This window comes from Chelonia mydas, chromosome 13 (genome assembly GCF_015237465.2).
Source record: "Chelonia mydas isolate rCheMyd1 chromosome 13, rCheMyd1.pri.v2, whole genome shotgun sequence".
NCBI lineage: Eukaryota > Metazoa > Chordata > Testudines > Cheloniidae > Chelonia > Chelonia mydas.
Window position 1 is genome coordinate 3,679,043 of NC_051253.2, and position 15,989 is coordinate 3,695,031.

Genomic DNA, 15,989 nt, shown 5'->3' on the forward strand with positions numbered 1-15,989 from the left:
TTTTTTTATTGGAGAATTGCAACTTTTAGGTCTGAAATTGAGTGACCAGGGAGGTTGAAGTGTTCTCCGACTGGTTTTTGAATGTGTTATTCTTGATGTCTGATTTGTGTCTATTTATTCTTTTGTGTAGAGATTGTCCAATGTACATGGCAGAGGGGCATTGCTGGCACATGATGGCATGTATCACATTGGTAGATGTGCAGGTGAATGAGCCTCTTATGGTATGGCTGATATGATTAGGTCCTATGATAGTGTTCCTTGAATAGATATGTGGACAGAGTTGGCAACGGATTTTGTTGCAAGGATAGGTTCCTGGGTTAGTGTTTTTGTTGTGTGGTTGCTGGTGAGTATTTGCTTCAGGTTGAGGGGCTGTCTGTAAGCAAGGACTGGTCTGTCTCCCAAGATCTGTGAGAGTGAGGATCATCTTTCAGGATAAGTTGTAGATCTTTGATGATGCGCTGGAGAGGTTTTAGTTGGGGGCTGAAGGTGACGGCTAGTGGCGTTCTGTTACTTTCTTTGTTGGGCCTGTCCTGGAGTAGGTAACTTCTGGGTATTCTTCTGGCTCTGTCAATCTGTTTCTTCACTTCAGCAGGTGGGCATTGTAACAGCGGATCTCTTAGCATAGTAAACTTCTCTAACATAGACAAGGTGTCACTGAAGCCAGCGGGAGTTTTGCTGACACAAGGATTCACCATGAGGCAGGATTAGGCCCATAATATGATAATAGAATAATTTTTGCTTTTAAGGCTTCACTACTTAGAGGTGGGATTTCTTAGTGAGTTAGGTACCAGATTCCCTGAAACCACAGATTCAAATCTTGGCTGGATCTACACAAACCTTTGTCCTTCCAAGGTGTAGTAGATAAACTGAGAATGATGCAGTTTACAGTGTAAGTGTCTTTTGGATGACAATGTAAAAACAGAGGTCCTACCTGCTCTGTATGGACATTACTGGCTAGATCTTATGAAGAAAAAAAAAAGCTGGGCATGCAAAATATACATGGAATTGTATGCTTAATCTAAACACACAATTACTATGATTGTGCACACAAATCAGGTAACTGTGCATGCAAGTGGGTAATTAGATGCATTTGGATGAATTGTGCAGGCAAATTAAACTCAGTCCAGCAGCAAGAGGAGGACTGAAGAGTCTAAGGCAGTGACTTTTCAACCTTGAGCAGCGTGTGAAGATCAACTGCATCTTCCCACATCTTCTCAAGTTCCCGTCAGAAAGGCTACGAAACAAATCCCCCATCCCAGTCCCCACCATCTCTGGCCATTCTGTACTTCACCTTGCACAAACTGAAATCCATCGGACAACACAACACTCACAAAGGTACCATCTTCCAAGGGCACCTGGTTTTCCCAATGTACTGATCACCAGTATTGTTTTGCACCACACAGCGAGGGCCTCACACCATTTGTAGGGGAGCTCTCTAATGCTGCTGCAGACAGAGCATCCTTGCCCCAGATCCTATTCGGGAGGGGATCATTTCAACAACTAAAAAAAGAGGCGTGCCAACAAAGTAATAATGCTAAAACTCACTTTTAAGGTCATCATCTCCAGCTTTATGTGCCCATTTTCAGTGTCATCAGGGGAGAAAAAAGAAAAAGGAATGAAAAAAGCAGAGAAAGAAGCGTTTCTCTTTTCTTATTTAATAAGAAGCTTTTTTTGTGGTAGGATTTGTAAACTTGCAGGAAGGAATCTAAGGGACAACATGCTAGCAGGCTTCATGGAAAGCAACGCAGGGACAGAAAATAAGAGAGAAGGACAACATACCAGCAATAATTGTAAGTACTTATTATTAAAGCATCCTAGGTTAAGTGGCTGGCTGAGGGAGGGCTTTGCGTAAAAACAGAAGGGGAGCTCTAACAAAAGGAGCACAGGACACACCTCCCTTTTTGGCAATCTGCCGAGCCGGTAAATGTATGTTTCTGTGGTCCACATGTGTACCTGGAAGAAGGAGGATTGTGTTCCATGCTGCTTGCATCAGCTGCGTACGGAGCATGGGTATAAACCCCTCTAGATCACCTTGGACACTCTGTGGAAGCGCAAAAGGAAATCCCACTCTTAGGAGACTTCCTCCACGAGGAGTTTGTTCTGCTGCCCCTCACTTCTGCCTTTCCCCTTGCCAAACATTGCTTCTTCTCCTCGACCCCCGTGACTGGAACCCTCAGGGTCTGCTCTGCTTTTGACTCTCTCTTGAAATGTGCTGCCATCTCTGCCCTTCTTTAAAGGTTCAACCGACACCCTCTGGCAGGAATGCTCCACTTGGAATGGCCCCTGCCCCAGCACCCATCTACACTGTCCTCTTTCAGCCTCTCCCTCCCCTTCAGAGCACTTGTACATTTTTAGCCATCTTTACGCCAAGAAATGGACATCTATAAAAGCAGCTGGAAACTAGGGGAGGCAGCACCAGGGGACCCTGTAAGCCCTCCCATGCCTCCATCAACCACCTATGGCCCACAGACCAGCTTGGGAATGAACCAAGGGTTAATTTTATTCGCCCATCTGAACACAAAACCACCGTTTCCCAACAGCTGGTTGGTATGCTGGCTGACCTAAGTGATGTGCTCTGGGTTTGGCAGGGCCGCCGGCATCCCAGGAAGTGAATGGGTGGAGTGGATCTTACACTGACTTTTGACAGTAAGTGCTTTGCCTTAGAGAGGGGGTGTGTGCCATGATCTGCAGATATCCCACCTTCCCCAGAGGGTAATTGGCACAAGCTTTTCTGGAAGACATGGCCTGGATCTCCCAGGGAGAGGTTGCACAGCAGGTGGCTAGAGATACACTTCACAGAGATAGCTACTGTGGGTGCTGGGATACTCACAATGGAATCTGGACTCTCGGAAATGCGCTTGACCCACTGAAGCCCATTGAAGTCAATGGAAATACACCCAGGGAATTTGACTGATGAGCTTTGGATCAGCCCCAATATATTTCACATTTTTTCCAGCCTCACAATGTCGATCCAGTTCTGCAAAAGCCGCCTATGGAACTCCAGGTTTCCCACTCAACTGTGATCACTTGGGAGCTAAACATCAACCTAGTGGTCACTTTAAATGCTGTGAATTTGGGGGGCAAACCCCACAGTTTATTTAATTCATAAGTTTCAGTCCCAAAGAATCATATCAAAAGTTATGCCAAGCTGTATATTTTGGTACCAAAACCGCCAATCTTACACATACAAAAAATCCTGGAAAGGCTTATAGTTGCGGATACGTAATGGTCCAAAAAGAAACTGAAAATATCTGCTTGCAACACTTTATGAAAAAATAATTGTTTGATTTCCCCCCAACGACCCCATTATACTTAGGTTGGTCGGGAGTGGGGAAGCAACACTGCATTGCAAAGACGCCAAGTTAGAGCCTGATCCTGCTAACTGCCTTTCACCTCCCACAATGGAAATAGAGGGCCTGCAGCACCTCAAATGGGCCCTGAAGGGTGCATTCTGCACACCTACATTTTTTAAAGTCTTGCCCTTCGTTTTTCTGGTTACCCAGATCCTGAAGCCCTTAGCCACGTGAGCAGCTGTACTGACTTCAATGAGATTATTCACAGTAGGAAGCACTATGCGAAGTGCAGTGGTTACAGGATTGGGCCCTTAATACTTACCTGCACCCCTGTGATGTAGACAAGTTGCATGACTGCTTGTCAAGCACTCTGAGACCCGCACAAGACAGGCATTAAGGAAGTGCAGTTTAATGACTACTTCAGTCCCAGTTCAGTCCCACTAGTAACAATGGTGCCAGGACAGATTCCAGCTTTGTCACCATCGCCCCAGGCTAAAACTGATTTAGAGGGACTGAAATTAGGGAAGTTGGCCATAATCTCATGGCCAATAACTGGGAGCAGAGAGTTAACGAGTACAGCATACCCAAATCCTCATGCACTGATGAGTCACTGGGAGAGTCTCAATTTTCTTTAAAAAACGAAAAGGAGTACTTGTGGCACCTTAGAAACTAACAAATTTATTTGAGCATAAGCTTTCGTGAGCTACATCTCACTTCATCGGATGCATTCAGTGGAGAATGCATCCGATGAAGTGAGCTGTAACTCACGAAAGCTTATGCTCAAATAAATTTGTTAGTCTCTAAGGTGCCACAAGTACTCCTTTTCTTTTTGCAAATACAGACTAACACGGCTGCTACTCTGAAACCTGTCAATTTTCTTTGTATCAAGGAGAGCTTTGCAAGGCAGAATACAGACTTGGAAGTAATTACAGATGGAGACTCACAGCTGTTTCTTGGAGTCTTTAGTAATTGTCTTTGGGTTTGTTTTTTTAATATAACCCAAATAGCTGTCAGAGCTCTTGAGCCTCCGCAGTGCCTCCAAGTGTATTAAGTACTGGATTTATTTACTGCCAAGCTATCGCTCAACAGAGGTGTCAAACCAATTAACTCTTGGGTTTCACTGCTTAATATCATGAACTCGACTGATTCAGGCAGATCAATGACCCCAGGCCATGCCCTGTGATGCGAGGTGTAATAGGGGTGGGTGCTGCTTTAAATCCTGTATTGCTGGCAAGGAGCAACCACCTCAGAACGTTTATTTTGCTTTAAGAAGCTCCAGCTACGAATCTCTCTTTATCGCAAGCCTGGAAACCCAAAGCACCAGAATGAGCTGTCCAAAAGCTGAGCAAAATAACACTGGACAGAATTACAGCGTCACGTTCATGACCAGTGACATTCGCAAGGAATTTTCTGTTTGAAAACACGGTTATTAAATCCCAGACAAGCTGGGCATGGGGAACAGGGATTTGTTTAACTTTGTCAGATGAAACTATGGCATGTTTGAAACTAGTAAGTGATTGGATGAAGTTAGTTATGGGACAGACTTCGCAGCAACACACATTCAAATGGCTGATCAAGTGTCACTAAACTACAATCAGGATTCACTGGGACAATGCAGGCCTTTGCAAACTGCATTTGTTGGGTGCTGGGAACCGCTGCAGCAATGCATCGCGTAGCAAACATATTCAGAAGTTTATCTGATGGCCAAGACATTTTCTCTCTCAGCCTCTAGAAACAGACTATACAGTAGTAAAAATTAGCTGGTCCAATAAGTCAGTCCAGTGCTACAATATCTATGCTCCAGAATACATCTAACGGCCAAAAACTGCTGCAGATTTTAAAGTCCCCCATATACTTCAGTGGAGCTACAGCAGTATTTGGCCCAACGTCTGTAGGCTTTAGGAAATGTTTGATGATACCAGTCTCAGAGTCTAATTCCTGGTGTGGGTGAAAAACACTTGTCAAGAAATGAACCACCATATAAACCTTAAAATCCATACATCACCCTCTGCACTGCTATCATCCTTGACTTCTTAAGCGTCTGGGTCTCTCCTCTCCTCCTGTTCTTACCTTTAAACCACAAGCATTTCAAGTCATGGATCCAAGCTGAGATTTTCAAAGCCACCTAGGGGTTTAGACACAGTTCCCATTGGAATGAGTGCGAGTTATGCCTCCAAATCCTGCGTGTCCTAACAGAGTGCAGCCTCAGTCTTTCGTTGTTGGATAAAGCACCATGTGCATTTATGGCATTGCATAAATACAAATAATAGAGATGGACCAAAACTGATTTTTTTCAGCCAAACTCTACCATCATAAGAGCGGCCATACTGAGTCAGACCAAAGGTCCATCAAGCCTAGTATCCTGTCTTCTGACAGTGGCCAATGGCGGGTGCCCCAAAGGGAATGGACAGACAGGTTATCATCCAGTGATCCATGCCCTGTCACCCAATCCCAGCTTCTGGCAAACAGAGGCTAGGGATACCATTCCTGCCCATCCTGGCTAATAGCCATTGATGGACCTATTCTCCATGAATCTGTCTAGCTCCCTTTTGAACCCCGTTATAGGATTGGCCTTCACGACAGTCTCTGGCAAGGCGTTCCAGAGGTTGACAGTGCACTGCGTGAAAAAATACTTTCTTGTGTTTGTTTTAAACCTGCTACCTATTAATTTCATTTGGTGGCCCCTTATTCTTGTATTATGAGAAGGAGTAAATAACACTTCCTTATTTACTTTCTCTATACCATTCATGATTTTATGGACCTCTATCATATCCCCCTTAGTCGCCTCTTTTCCAAGCTGAAAAGTCCCAGTCTTATTAATTTCTCCTCATATGGAAGCCGTTCTATACCCCAAATAATTTTTATTGCCCTTTTCTGAACCTTTTCCAATTCCAATTTATCTTTTTTGAGATGGGGCGACCACATCTGCACGCAGTATTCGAGATGAGGGCATACCATGGATTTATAGAGGCAATATGATATTTTCTGTCTTATTATCTATCCCTTTCTTGATGATCCCAACCTTCTGTCTGCTTTTTTGACTGCCGCTGTACACTGAGTGGATGTTTTCAGAGAACTATTCACAATGACTCCAAGATCTCTTTCTTGAGGGGTAACAGCTAATTTAGACCCCATCATTTTATATGTACAGTTGGGTTTATGTTTTCCAATGTGCATTACATTGCATTTATCAACATTGAATTTCATCTGCCATTTTGTTGCCCGGTCACCCAGTTTTGAGGGATCCTTTGTAGCTCTTCGCAGTCTGCCTGGGACTTAACTATCTTGAGTAGTTTTGCATCATCTGCAAATTTTGCCACCTCACTGTTCACCCTTTTCCAGATCATTTATGAATATGTTAGATAGGACTGGGCCCAGTACAGACCCCTGGGGCAGTGGCGTAGCTAGGGGGGAGCGGGGCAGCAGCCGCTCCCCCGCTGAGCACAAGTGGCGCCTTGTCAATGTCTTGGCGCCTTTTAAATTTTCCCCTTGAGGGAACAGGGGGAGCAATCCAAAAAAACGGCACCCACCCACTGCGGCGCTTTTACTCCCCCGGCGGCACTCCGGGTCTTCGGCGGCATCTCGGCGGCGGGACCTTCACTCACTCCGGGTCTTCGGCAGCACGACCTTCACTCACTCCAGGTCTTCGGCGGCACCTCAGCGGCGGGACCTTCACTCGCTCCGGGTCTTCGGCAGCACCTTGGCTGCGGGACCTTCAGTGCCGCCGAAGACACCCGGAGCGAGCGAGGGCCCACTGCCAGAGCACTGCCGGGTGAGTAAAAGCGTCGCAGCGAGTGGCGCCATTTTCTGGATCGCTCCCCCTGTTCCCTCCACCTGGCTATGCGGCTGCCCTGGGGGACACCACTATTTACCTCTCTCCATTCTGAAAACTGACCATTTATTCCTACCCTTTGTTTCCTATCTTTTAACCAGTTAACCATCCTCTTCAAAGAACTGGTGATTTAGATAAAATTGGACCTGATCTGAATCACCTCTGGCTTTGGGGGTTACAAAATCAAAACCAAAATATGACCTCCACAGTTTCTCATTTAACCAACAGCTTCCCTCCAGCGTAGACTGAGACACTCTCAGTGGGATATCCCTGGAAGTGGTGTTGTGTCCAGAACTATTTATTAATGGCTGCGAGAAAGCAATAACTAGCAAGCTGTTGATGAGACAAAGCTATTTAGACTCGTGCACACTAAGGAAGATTTTGAGAAGGTGCAGCTAAACAAATTCAAATATTGGGTATTTTATACTATACATAATAACGATGGGACTCCCTCCCTTTCAGTATGGTTTGGTTTTTGTCATTTCACCCTAAAAAGGCCCAGCAGAGACTAAAAGCCACAGAAAACTCCCCATGGTATTTATAAATATGGATACAGCCTCCCAATTCATAAAATCAAGCTCTTTCCTCTCCTCTCTCAAAGAGCCTGGCACTGTGTGTGTGTTTCTTCTTGTACCATTCTGTACCGGACACATGGAGCTCTTCAACATTGAGCTATTCAGGGCAGAGAAACTCTCTCTTTGGTACACTTCACCTAACAATACAGAGCTAACGGCCGGGCATACAGCCCTGTCCCAACTAACCCTTCCCCAATGCTACCGCGCAAAGCCCCCAAGATCCTACCCCATGCTGCTTCATCCCAGCACCTGCCTAATTCACACCCTGCAGACTGATGCATCCCCCACCTTTCGGTTTATTACCCCCACCGTGCAGCTGCAGCACAGCCACCCGCAAGACAAAACACTCCTTCCTGCTGCGGCTGCACAGCTCCCTGCTTCCCCTGCTGCTACTGCACAGTCGGGCCCCAGTCACTGCCCAGCCTCAAATTCCCCCTTCACATCCCCATCCCGCCACTGCCCACCCCTCCCCCAATCACCCCCCATCCCGACGCTGCACCCCCCACTACCCAGCCCTCCCCATTCCCCCATCCTTCCGCTGCCCACCCCTCCCTCATTTACAGCCCCCACTCCCCAGCCCTCCCCATTCCCCCATCCCTCTGCTGCCCACCCCTCCCTCATTTACAGCCCCCACTCCCCAGCCCTCCCCATTCCCCCAGCCCTCCACTGCCCACCCCTCCCTCATTTACAGCCCCCACTACCCAGCCCTCCCCATTCCCCCATCCTTCCGCTGCCCACTCCTCCCTCATTTACAGCCCCCACTCCCCAGCCCTCCCCATTCCCCCATCCCTCCACTGCCCACCCCTCCCTCATTTACAGCCCCCACTCCCCAGCCCTCCCCATTCCCCCATCCCTCCACTGCCCACCCCTCCCTCATTTACAGCCCCCACTCCCCAGCCCTCCCCATTCCCCCATCCCTCCACTGCCCACCCCTCCCTCATTTACAGCCCCCACTCCCCAGCCCTCCCCATTCCCCCATCCCTCCACTGCCCACCCCTCCCTCATTTACAGCCCCCACTACCCAGCCCTCCCCATTCCCCCATGCCTCCACTGCCCACCCCTCCCTCATTTACAGCCCCCACTCCCCAGCCCTCCCCATTCCCCCATCCCTCCACTGCCCACCCCTCCCTCATTTACAGCCCCCACTACCCAGCCCTCCCCATTCCCCCATCCCTCCACTGCCCACCCCTCCCTCATTTACAGCCCCCACTCCCCAGCCCTCCCCATTCCCCCATCCCTCCACTGCCCACCCCTCCCTCATTTACAACCCCCAGTACCCAGCCCTCCCCATTCCCCTATCCCTCCGCTGCCCACCCCTCCCTCATTTACAGCCCCCACTACCCAGCCCTCTCCATTCCCCCATCCCTCCGCTGCCCACCCCTCCCTCATTTACAGCCCCCACTCCCCAGCCCTCCCCATTCCCCCATCCCTCCACTGCCCACCCCTCCCTCATTTACAGCCCCCACTACCCTGCCCTCCGTTTAACATCCCTCCCCTTCACCCCCATCCTGACACTGTCCACCCCTCCCCCATCCCACCACTGCCTACCCCTCCCCCACTACCCAGCCCTCCCCTTTACCCCCCCATCCCACCACTGCCTACCCCTCCCCCACTACCCAGCCCTCCCCTTTACCCCCCCATCCCACCACTGCCTAACCCTCCCTCATTTACAGCCCCCACTACCCAGCCCTCCCTTTAACACCCCTCCCCCATTCACCCCCCCCATCCCGACACTGCACCCCCCAGCCCTCCCCATTCACCCCACTGCACCCCCTTCCCCATTCACCCCCCCATCCTACCACTGCCCACCCCTCCCCCATTCACCCCCCATCCCGACACTGCACCCTCCTAGCCCTCCCCATTCACCCCACTGCACCCCCCCGTTTACCCCCCCCCCATCCTACCACTGCCCCCCTTCACAGCCCCATGCCGCCACTGCAGCCCCTGCCAGCCGCGCCCCCGCGCGCTGGAGGGAGGGAGGGAGGGAGGACGAAGGGCTCCCCTCCCCCAGCCCGGAGCCGGCCGCGGTTACATAAGCGTTACGTAAGCGGCTGCTGCGGCCCGGCTCTTAGCCCAGCAGCCGCCGCCGCCACCGCTCGGCCGCATTGTCCGCGCGCAGCGCCCAGACCCCAGCACGGCGGCCGGCGGGGGGGAGGCGTGGCAGCATCAGCAGCCTCTCAGCGCCCCTGCGCCGCCCGGTGTCAGCCCCGCCGCAGCAGCAGCTCCGTCCCGTTTCCCGCAGCAGCCCCAGACCCAGCCGCGCGGCCTTTGCACGGGCAGGGAGGGAGACAGGTAAATGAGTGATTCCTCTCCCCCCTCCCCCTTGGTGCATAATGGACTCTCCCAACTCCCGGCAGCCAGCTATGGAGTGTTTACACTCCGGGGAACAAACCATTCTAAACGGGGGAGAACCAAGGCAATGGATTGGGAGCTGAGCCAATGGTAACGCTTGGCAAGGCTCGTAATGCCCCACTAGGATTTTTAATTGGCATTTGTCGAGCTGCCCGTGGAACCAGCGGCTCCTGTTTTTTCTGGAGGCGTTTGGGGTGGGCGACCCCTTGCTTTCCTCCCTCTCCTCCCAGAATGGTTCGGCCTCACCCTCCTCGGCAGCCGCTATTGGCTCAACCCTTAAAGGGGCAGGCAGGGCGCGCTTTTCTGTCCTCCGACTCAGTCCCACGCCCCCCCGTCTCAATCCCTGCCTGTCGGGCTTGTGTCGTTCGCAGGCTCCGGTTCCCGGAGGCGGCCTATGCTCCCCGCGCCCCGGGCGGAGGGATGAGGAGTGGGGGCCCCGGGCGGCAGCAGCCAGGGCCCCACGCGGCGGAGCAGCCATGGAAACGGCCGCGGCGGACGGCGGCCGCAGAGGGACACAAAGGCCCGCGGCCGAGCGGAGGCGGCGGCCGGAGCGGGAGCGGGGCCCGGCGCTGAGGGGCCCCATGGAGCCGGCGGCGGGCGGCGGGGCCGGGGCGCCGCGCTACAGCCTGGTGGCGGAGATCGGGCGCGGCTCCTACGGGGTGGTGTACGAGGCCGTGTCGGGCCGCAGCGGCGCCCGCCTGGCCGTCAAGCGGATCCGCTGCGACGCGCCCGAGAACGTGGAGCTGGCGCTGGCCGAGTTCTGGGCCCTGACCAGTCTGCGGCGCCGCCACCCCAACGTGGTGCGCTTCGAGGAGTGCGTGCTGCAGCGCGACGGGCTGGGCCAGCGCATGAGCCACGGCAACAAGCAGAGCCAGCTGTACCTGCGCCTGGTGGAGACCTCCCTGAAAGGTACCGACCCCCCCCGTAAACACCCCCCCCCAGCGACCCCTCTGAAACCCCCCCCCATAACCACAGCCCGCTGTACCTGCGCCTGGTGGAGACCTCCCTGAAAGGTACCGGCCCCCCCGCCCTGGGACCCACCCCTGTAAACACCCCCCCCCCCAGCGACCCCCCTGGAACCCCCCCATAGCCACAGCCCGCTGTACCTGCGCCTGGTGGAGACCTCCCTGAAAGGTACCGGCCCCCCCGCCCTGGGACCCCCCCCGTAAACACCCCCCCCCCAGCGACCCCCCTGGAACCCCCCCATAGCCACAGCCCGCTGTACCTGCGCCTGGTGGAGACCTCCCTGAAAGGTACCGGACCCCCCCCCCCCCCCCGTAAACACCCCCCCCTCAGCGACCCCTCTGTAACCCCCCCCCCCATAGCCACAGCCCGCTGTACCTGCGCCTGGTGGAGACCTCCCTGAAAGGTACCGACCCCCCCCGTAAACACCCCCCCCCCCCCCAGCGACCCCTCTGAAACCCCCCCCCATAACCACAGCCAGCTGTACCTGCGCCTGGTGGAGACCTCCCTGAAAGGTACCGGACCCCCCCCCCCGTAAACACCCGCCCCCCTCAGCGACCCCTCTAAACGCCCCCCATAGCCACAGCCCTCTGTACCCGCGCCTGGTGGAGACCTCCCTGAAAGGTACCGGCCCCCCCGCCCTGGGACCCCCCCCGTAAACACCCCCCCCCCAGCGACCCCTCTGTAAACCCCCCCCCCATAACCACAGCCCGCTGTACCTGCGCCTGGTGGAGACCTCCCTGAAAGGTACCGGGACCCCCGCCCTGGGACCCCCCCATACCCCCCCCGCCTAGCCACAGCCCCCTCTACCCGCACCCTGGGGGAGACCTCCCTGAAAGGTACCGGGACCCCCCCCCGTAAACACCCCCCCCCAGCGACCCCTCTGTAAACCCCCCCCCATAACCACAGCCCGCTGTACCTGCGTCTGGTGGAGACCTCCCTGAAAGGTACCAGCCCCCCCGCCCTGGGACCCCCCCTATACTCCTCCCCCCCCCCATAGCCACAGCCCACTCTACCCGCGCCTGGTGGAGACCTCCCTGAAAGGTACCGGGACCTCCCCCGTAAACACCCCCCCCCAGCGACCCCCCTGTAACGCCCCCATAACCACAGCCCGCTGTACCTGCGCCTGGTGGAGACCTCCCTGAAAGGTACCGGGACCTCCCCCGTAAACACCCCCCCCCCCAGCGACCCCCCTGTAACGCCCCCATAACCACAGCCCACTGTACCTGCGCCTGGGGGAGATCTCCCTGAAAGGTAGCGGGCCCCCCGCCCTGGGACCCCCCCATACCCCTCCCCCGCCTAGCCACAGCCCGCTCTACCCACGCCTGGGGGAGACCTCCCTGAAAGGTAGCGGGGCCCCCCCCTTGTAAACACCCCCCCTCAGCGACCCCCCCATAAACCCCCCCCATAGCCACAGCCAGCTGTACCTGCGCCTGGGGGAGACCTCCCTGAAAGGTAGCGGGACCCCCTCGCCCGTAAACACCCCCTTCAGCGACCCCCCTGTAAACCCCTCCCCGTAACCACAGCCCGCTCTACCCACGCCTGGGGGAGACCTCCCTGAAAGGTACCGGGACCCTCTCCCCTGCCCTGGGACCCCCCCCCAGTGACCCCCTTGTAAACCCCCCCCAGCCACAGCCATGCCTGGTGGAGACCTCCCTGAAAGGTACCGGGACCCCCCTGTAAACACCCCCCTGCCTAGCCACAGCCTGCTCTACCTGTGCCTAGTGGGGACCTCCCTGAAAGGTACCTGGACCCCCCCCTCAGTGACCCCCCTGTAAATACCGCCCCCCCCCCCGCCACAGCCACAGCCTGCTCTACCTGTGCCTAGTGGGGACCTCCCTGAAAGGTACCTGGACCCCCCCCAGCAACCCCCTGTAAATACCGCCCCCCCCCCCCCCCCCCGCCACAGCCACAGCCTGCTCTACCTGCGCCTGGTGGAGACCTCCCTGAAAGGTACTAGGACCCCCCCGCCCTGGGACCCCCAACCCCCCTCTCAGCAACCCCCCTGTAAAACCCCCCCCCAGCCAGAGCCCGCTCTACCTGCGCCTAGTGGAGACCTCCCTGAAAGGTACCAGCCCCCCCAGCCCTGGGACTCCCAAACCCCCCTCAGCGACACACACACCCTGTGCAACACCCCCTCAGCGATCGCCACAACCAACTCTTCCTACGCCTGGTGGAGACCTCCCCGAAAGATACCTGGCCCCCCAGAGACCCCTCAGCCCTGGGACTGCGACCCCTCTGTACAGTGTCCCTCTCAGCAACAGCCACTGCCTGCTGTACCTATGCCTGGTGGAGATCTCCCTAAAAGATACAGGGGCCCCCACAGCAACCCCACACGGTGACCTTATAGTCCTGAAACGCTGTATGCCCCCACAGCCCTATCAGATCTCCGTACACCCCCACAGCAACATCTGCATCTCCTAAAGCCCTGGGAGCTCATATACACCCCACACAGTGACCCCGCATCACCCCCTCTGCAACAAGCAGAGCTAGCTCCACTTGAGCCTGGTGGAGACCTCCCTGAAAGTTACTGGGACCCACCCACAGGACCTGTGCACAATCCTGGAACCCTTGTACACCCTTGCCCCCCCCGCCCCCCGGACCCTTCATAATACCCACCCATACAGCAACAGGCTGTCTCCCCAGCCCCCCACCCCCGGCCTGCTACCTTGTATATATCCTCAGGGGGATCCTCCATAAACCCCTCACACAGCAGAAAGCAGAGACCGCTTTACCTGTATCTGGTATAAGATCCCCCTACCCCTGCCACACAACTCCTCCCCCAGCCCCTTTCCCCATACAACTTCAACCAGGGGCCTTCCATAACCCCTGTATTCCCACTCAACTGTAAGGAAGACCTATTCTACTTGTGCCACACCTCTGGGTCCCACTCTATACCCCCACTCCCAAGGAAGGAGGGAGGCTCCCACAGCTCTCTCAGGGATTCCTCCTCATAAACCCAGCAACAGGCAGAGTCAACTATGCATGGTCCTCAGGAAGAACTTTCTGAAAGATAATTAGAACCCTAGGCATGGGTACCACCCTTGAGGGCCCTGCCCCTCCTCCAGTGAGACCCACCTCATTTATAATAAGCAGGGCCAACCTTATCTGAGTCTGGAGACCTGGCAGGAAGGTAGTGGGGGCGCCCCTCGGGTCCCTCGTTGTACTGTCCCTGTAGTGGTGTCCTTCCCTGGGAACTGGGGAAAGAGGTTCCCCAGGGCAATATTCTCCCCTCAAAGATTCCTGTATGTTCTCCTCTACCCTAGAAACTGCCTCAGGCAGAAGCCATCCCCTCTCCCTCAGACCTTCCCTCATGGCAACAAGTGGAGCCAATTGTACATGAAAGTAAAAGATTCTGCTGAAGGAAGCTGTAAATTGGGGAGACCACCCTGGGACCCCCATCCCCTTCCTACCCTGAGGGGGAGACATGCACTGCATCGCAGCAATCAAAGCCAGCTTGAACCTGCATTTGGTGAATTTCTCCCTCAAAGCTACTGCACCCCCTCATCGTCCTCACACCTATCCTGTCATCACAGACCTGTCAGTGAGCTTTGAGTTCTGCTATTTGCTAGGTGAAGACCCTTGTACGCTCCAAAACGCATTGGTTCACCCCCAAAAAACTTCAATAGCTTGCAGCTCAGTTACCTCCAAAGCTATTGTAACTTCTACAGTGATATTGTACTGATAAGTGCTTTGAAGTAGGTAAACAACAGGTGCGGGGGGGACCTCACCAAAAGCTACTGTACCTCAGTTTCCCCTTCCCCAATCACCCAAGGCACTGGTGCTTGATTGTGCCCCTCTTGTTCCCCGCCACCAACAGTGTTCTGGCCTCTGAGCCCAGCACTTAGAATCCCTGCTGTGCCATTCTGCATGACCTCAGCTGGGCTATTTACAGGCATGCACAGATGTTGTGCCAACGTGCGGAGATTCAGGATGTGGGGATTAACTCGTGCTTCTCATTTTGGATGAGTCTCAAGTAACAGACCACTAGACTGTAGGGTTCAAATTCTTTAGCAGAGTGAATGTCATTTATGATCTGAAATTCATTATTCGGCATCTCCGGTTAAAGCAAAATACAGCTGAAGCTGAGCACCGGGCTTGGAGTTCCATTAGTCTCAGTTGAAGGACCATTGAGAGGGAAGTACGTATACCGGCAATGTGCAAAGCCACAGCCTTCATACATACACATGTTCAGGGCTCATGTTTGACCACGTGCCCTGTCGGCTGTTCTAGCCAATGGTGTCAATGTACATAACTCTCTTATTAGAGAGTGACTGAACCTAGATAGGGCAGTGCTCACTAGCATGTTGGCTAACATGCTACAAACTGGCTGCGCAGCTGCCTGGACTCCGTGCTGTAGCTCTCTAAATACTTCTACAGCGTCCGTGATATACAGGCTGCACCCTAGTTACAACACGGCAGTGCAAATGCCCCCAGCTTATACCAGTGTCTGTGGCCATCTCTCTTCAGTGCAGTGTGCTGGCCATATCTTCTGTTTGCCATGTGACTCTTAACAGCTGGTATCTTGAGCTAAGAGTGTCTTTTAAGATTACATCTAATTGCAACAATGGAGAAAGGGACACCAGTTCGATAGCTGTTAAATTTGCTCAGGGATTTGACTGAATGAAGTCACTTTGAAATGTTGAGGTTCCAAAAGGTATTTCAGGGAAATGTCACTGCGGCAATGAAGGGGTTAGTGCACCTTATCCATCCTACACCACCTAGAATGGAGTGCAACGTCACTGAATTCAGTGGGACTTATGTAAACACTCTTACATCATGGATCAGTCTCAGAACTTGTCTATTAATTCTTTTCTCTTAGTCTCCCTCTGCTGCCTGCTCTGTAAAAACCCAGAGGCAGAAGAAGACTGTTCCCAGTAGTTTTCTCTATGCAAAGTTCAAAACCTGCTGAGGAAAACTAACTAGAACTCAGTCCTTCCATGCACCCTTCAGAGACAAAAACCAGGGAAGGAT

At 53.9% G+C, this 15,989-nt stretch overlaps 1 protein-coding gene across 2 annotated transcripts in view; it reads left to right on the forward strand.

The window, feature by feature from the left end:
* Nucleotides 1-9,833: 9,833 nt before the first annotated feature.
* The window catches only part of STK35 (serine/threonine kinase 35), a 36,325-nt gene continuing 30,169 nt past the window's right edge, over nucleotides 9,834-15,989 (forward strand). The window contains exons 1-2 of one of the 2 annotated variants that reach the window (XM_037915545.2): nucleotides 9,834-9,992; nucleotides 10,424-10,961. In XM_037915545.2, coding sequence (XP_037771473.1) covers nucleotides 10,529-10,961 — 433 coding nt within the window. In that variant the 5' untranslated portion in view covers nucleotides 9,834-9,992; nucleotides 10,424-10,528. Of the gene's footprint in view, nucleotides 9,993-10,381; nucleotides 10,962-15,989 lie in introns of those variants that run through there. The other variant, XR_005227846.2, reaches the window with a different exon arrangement.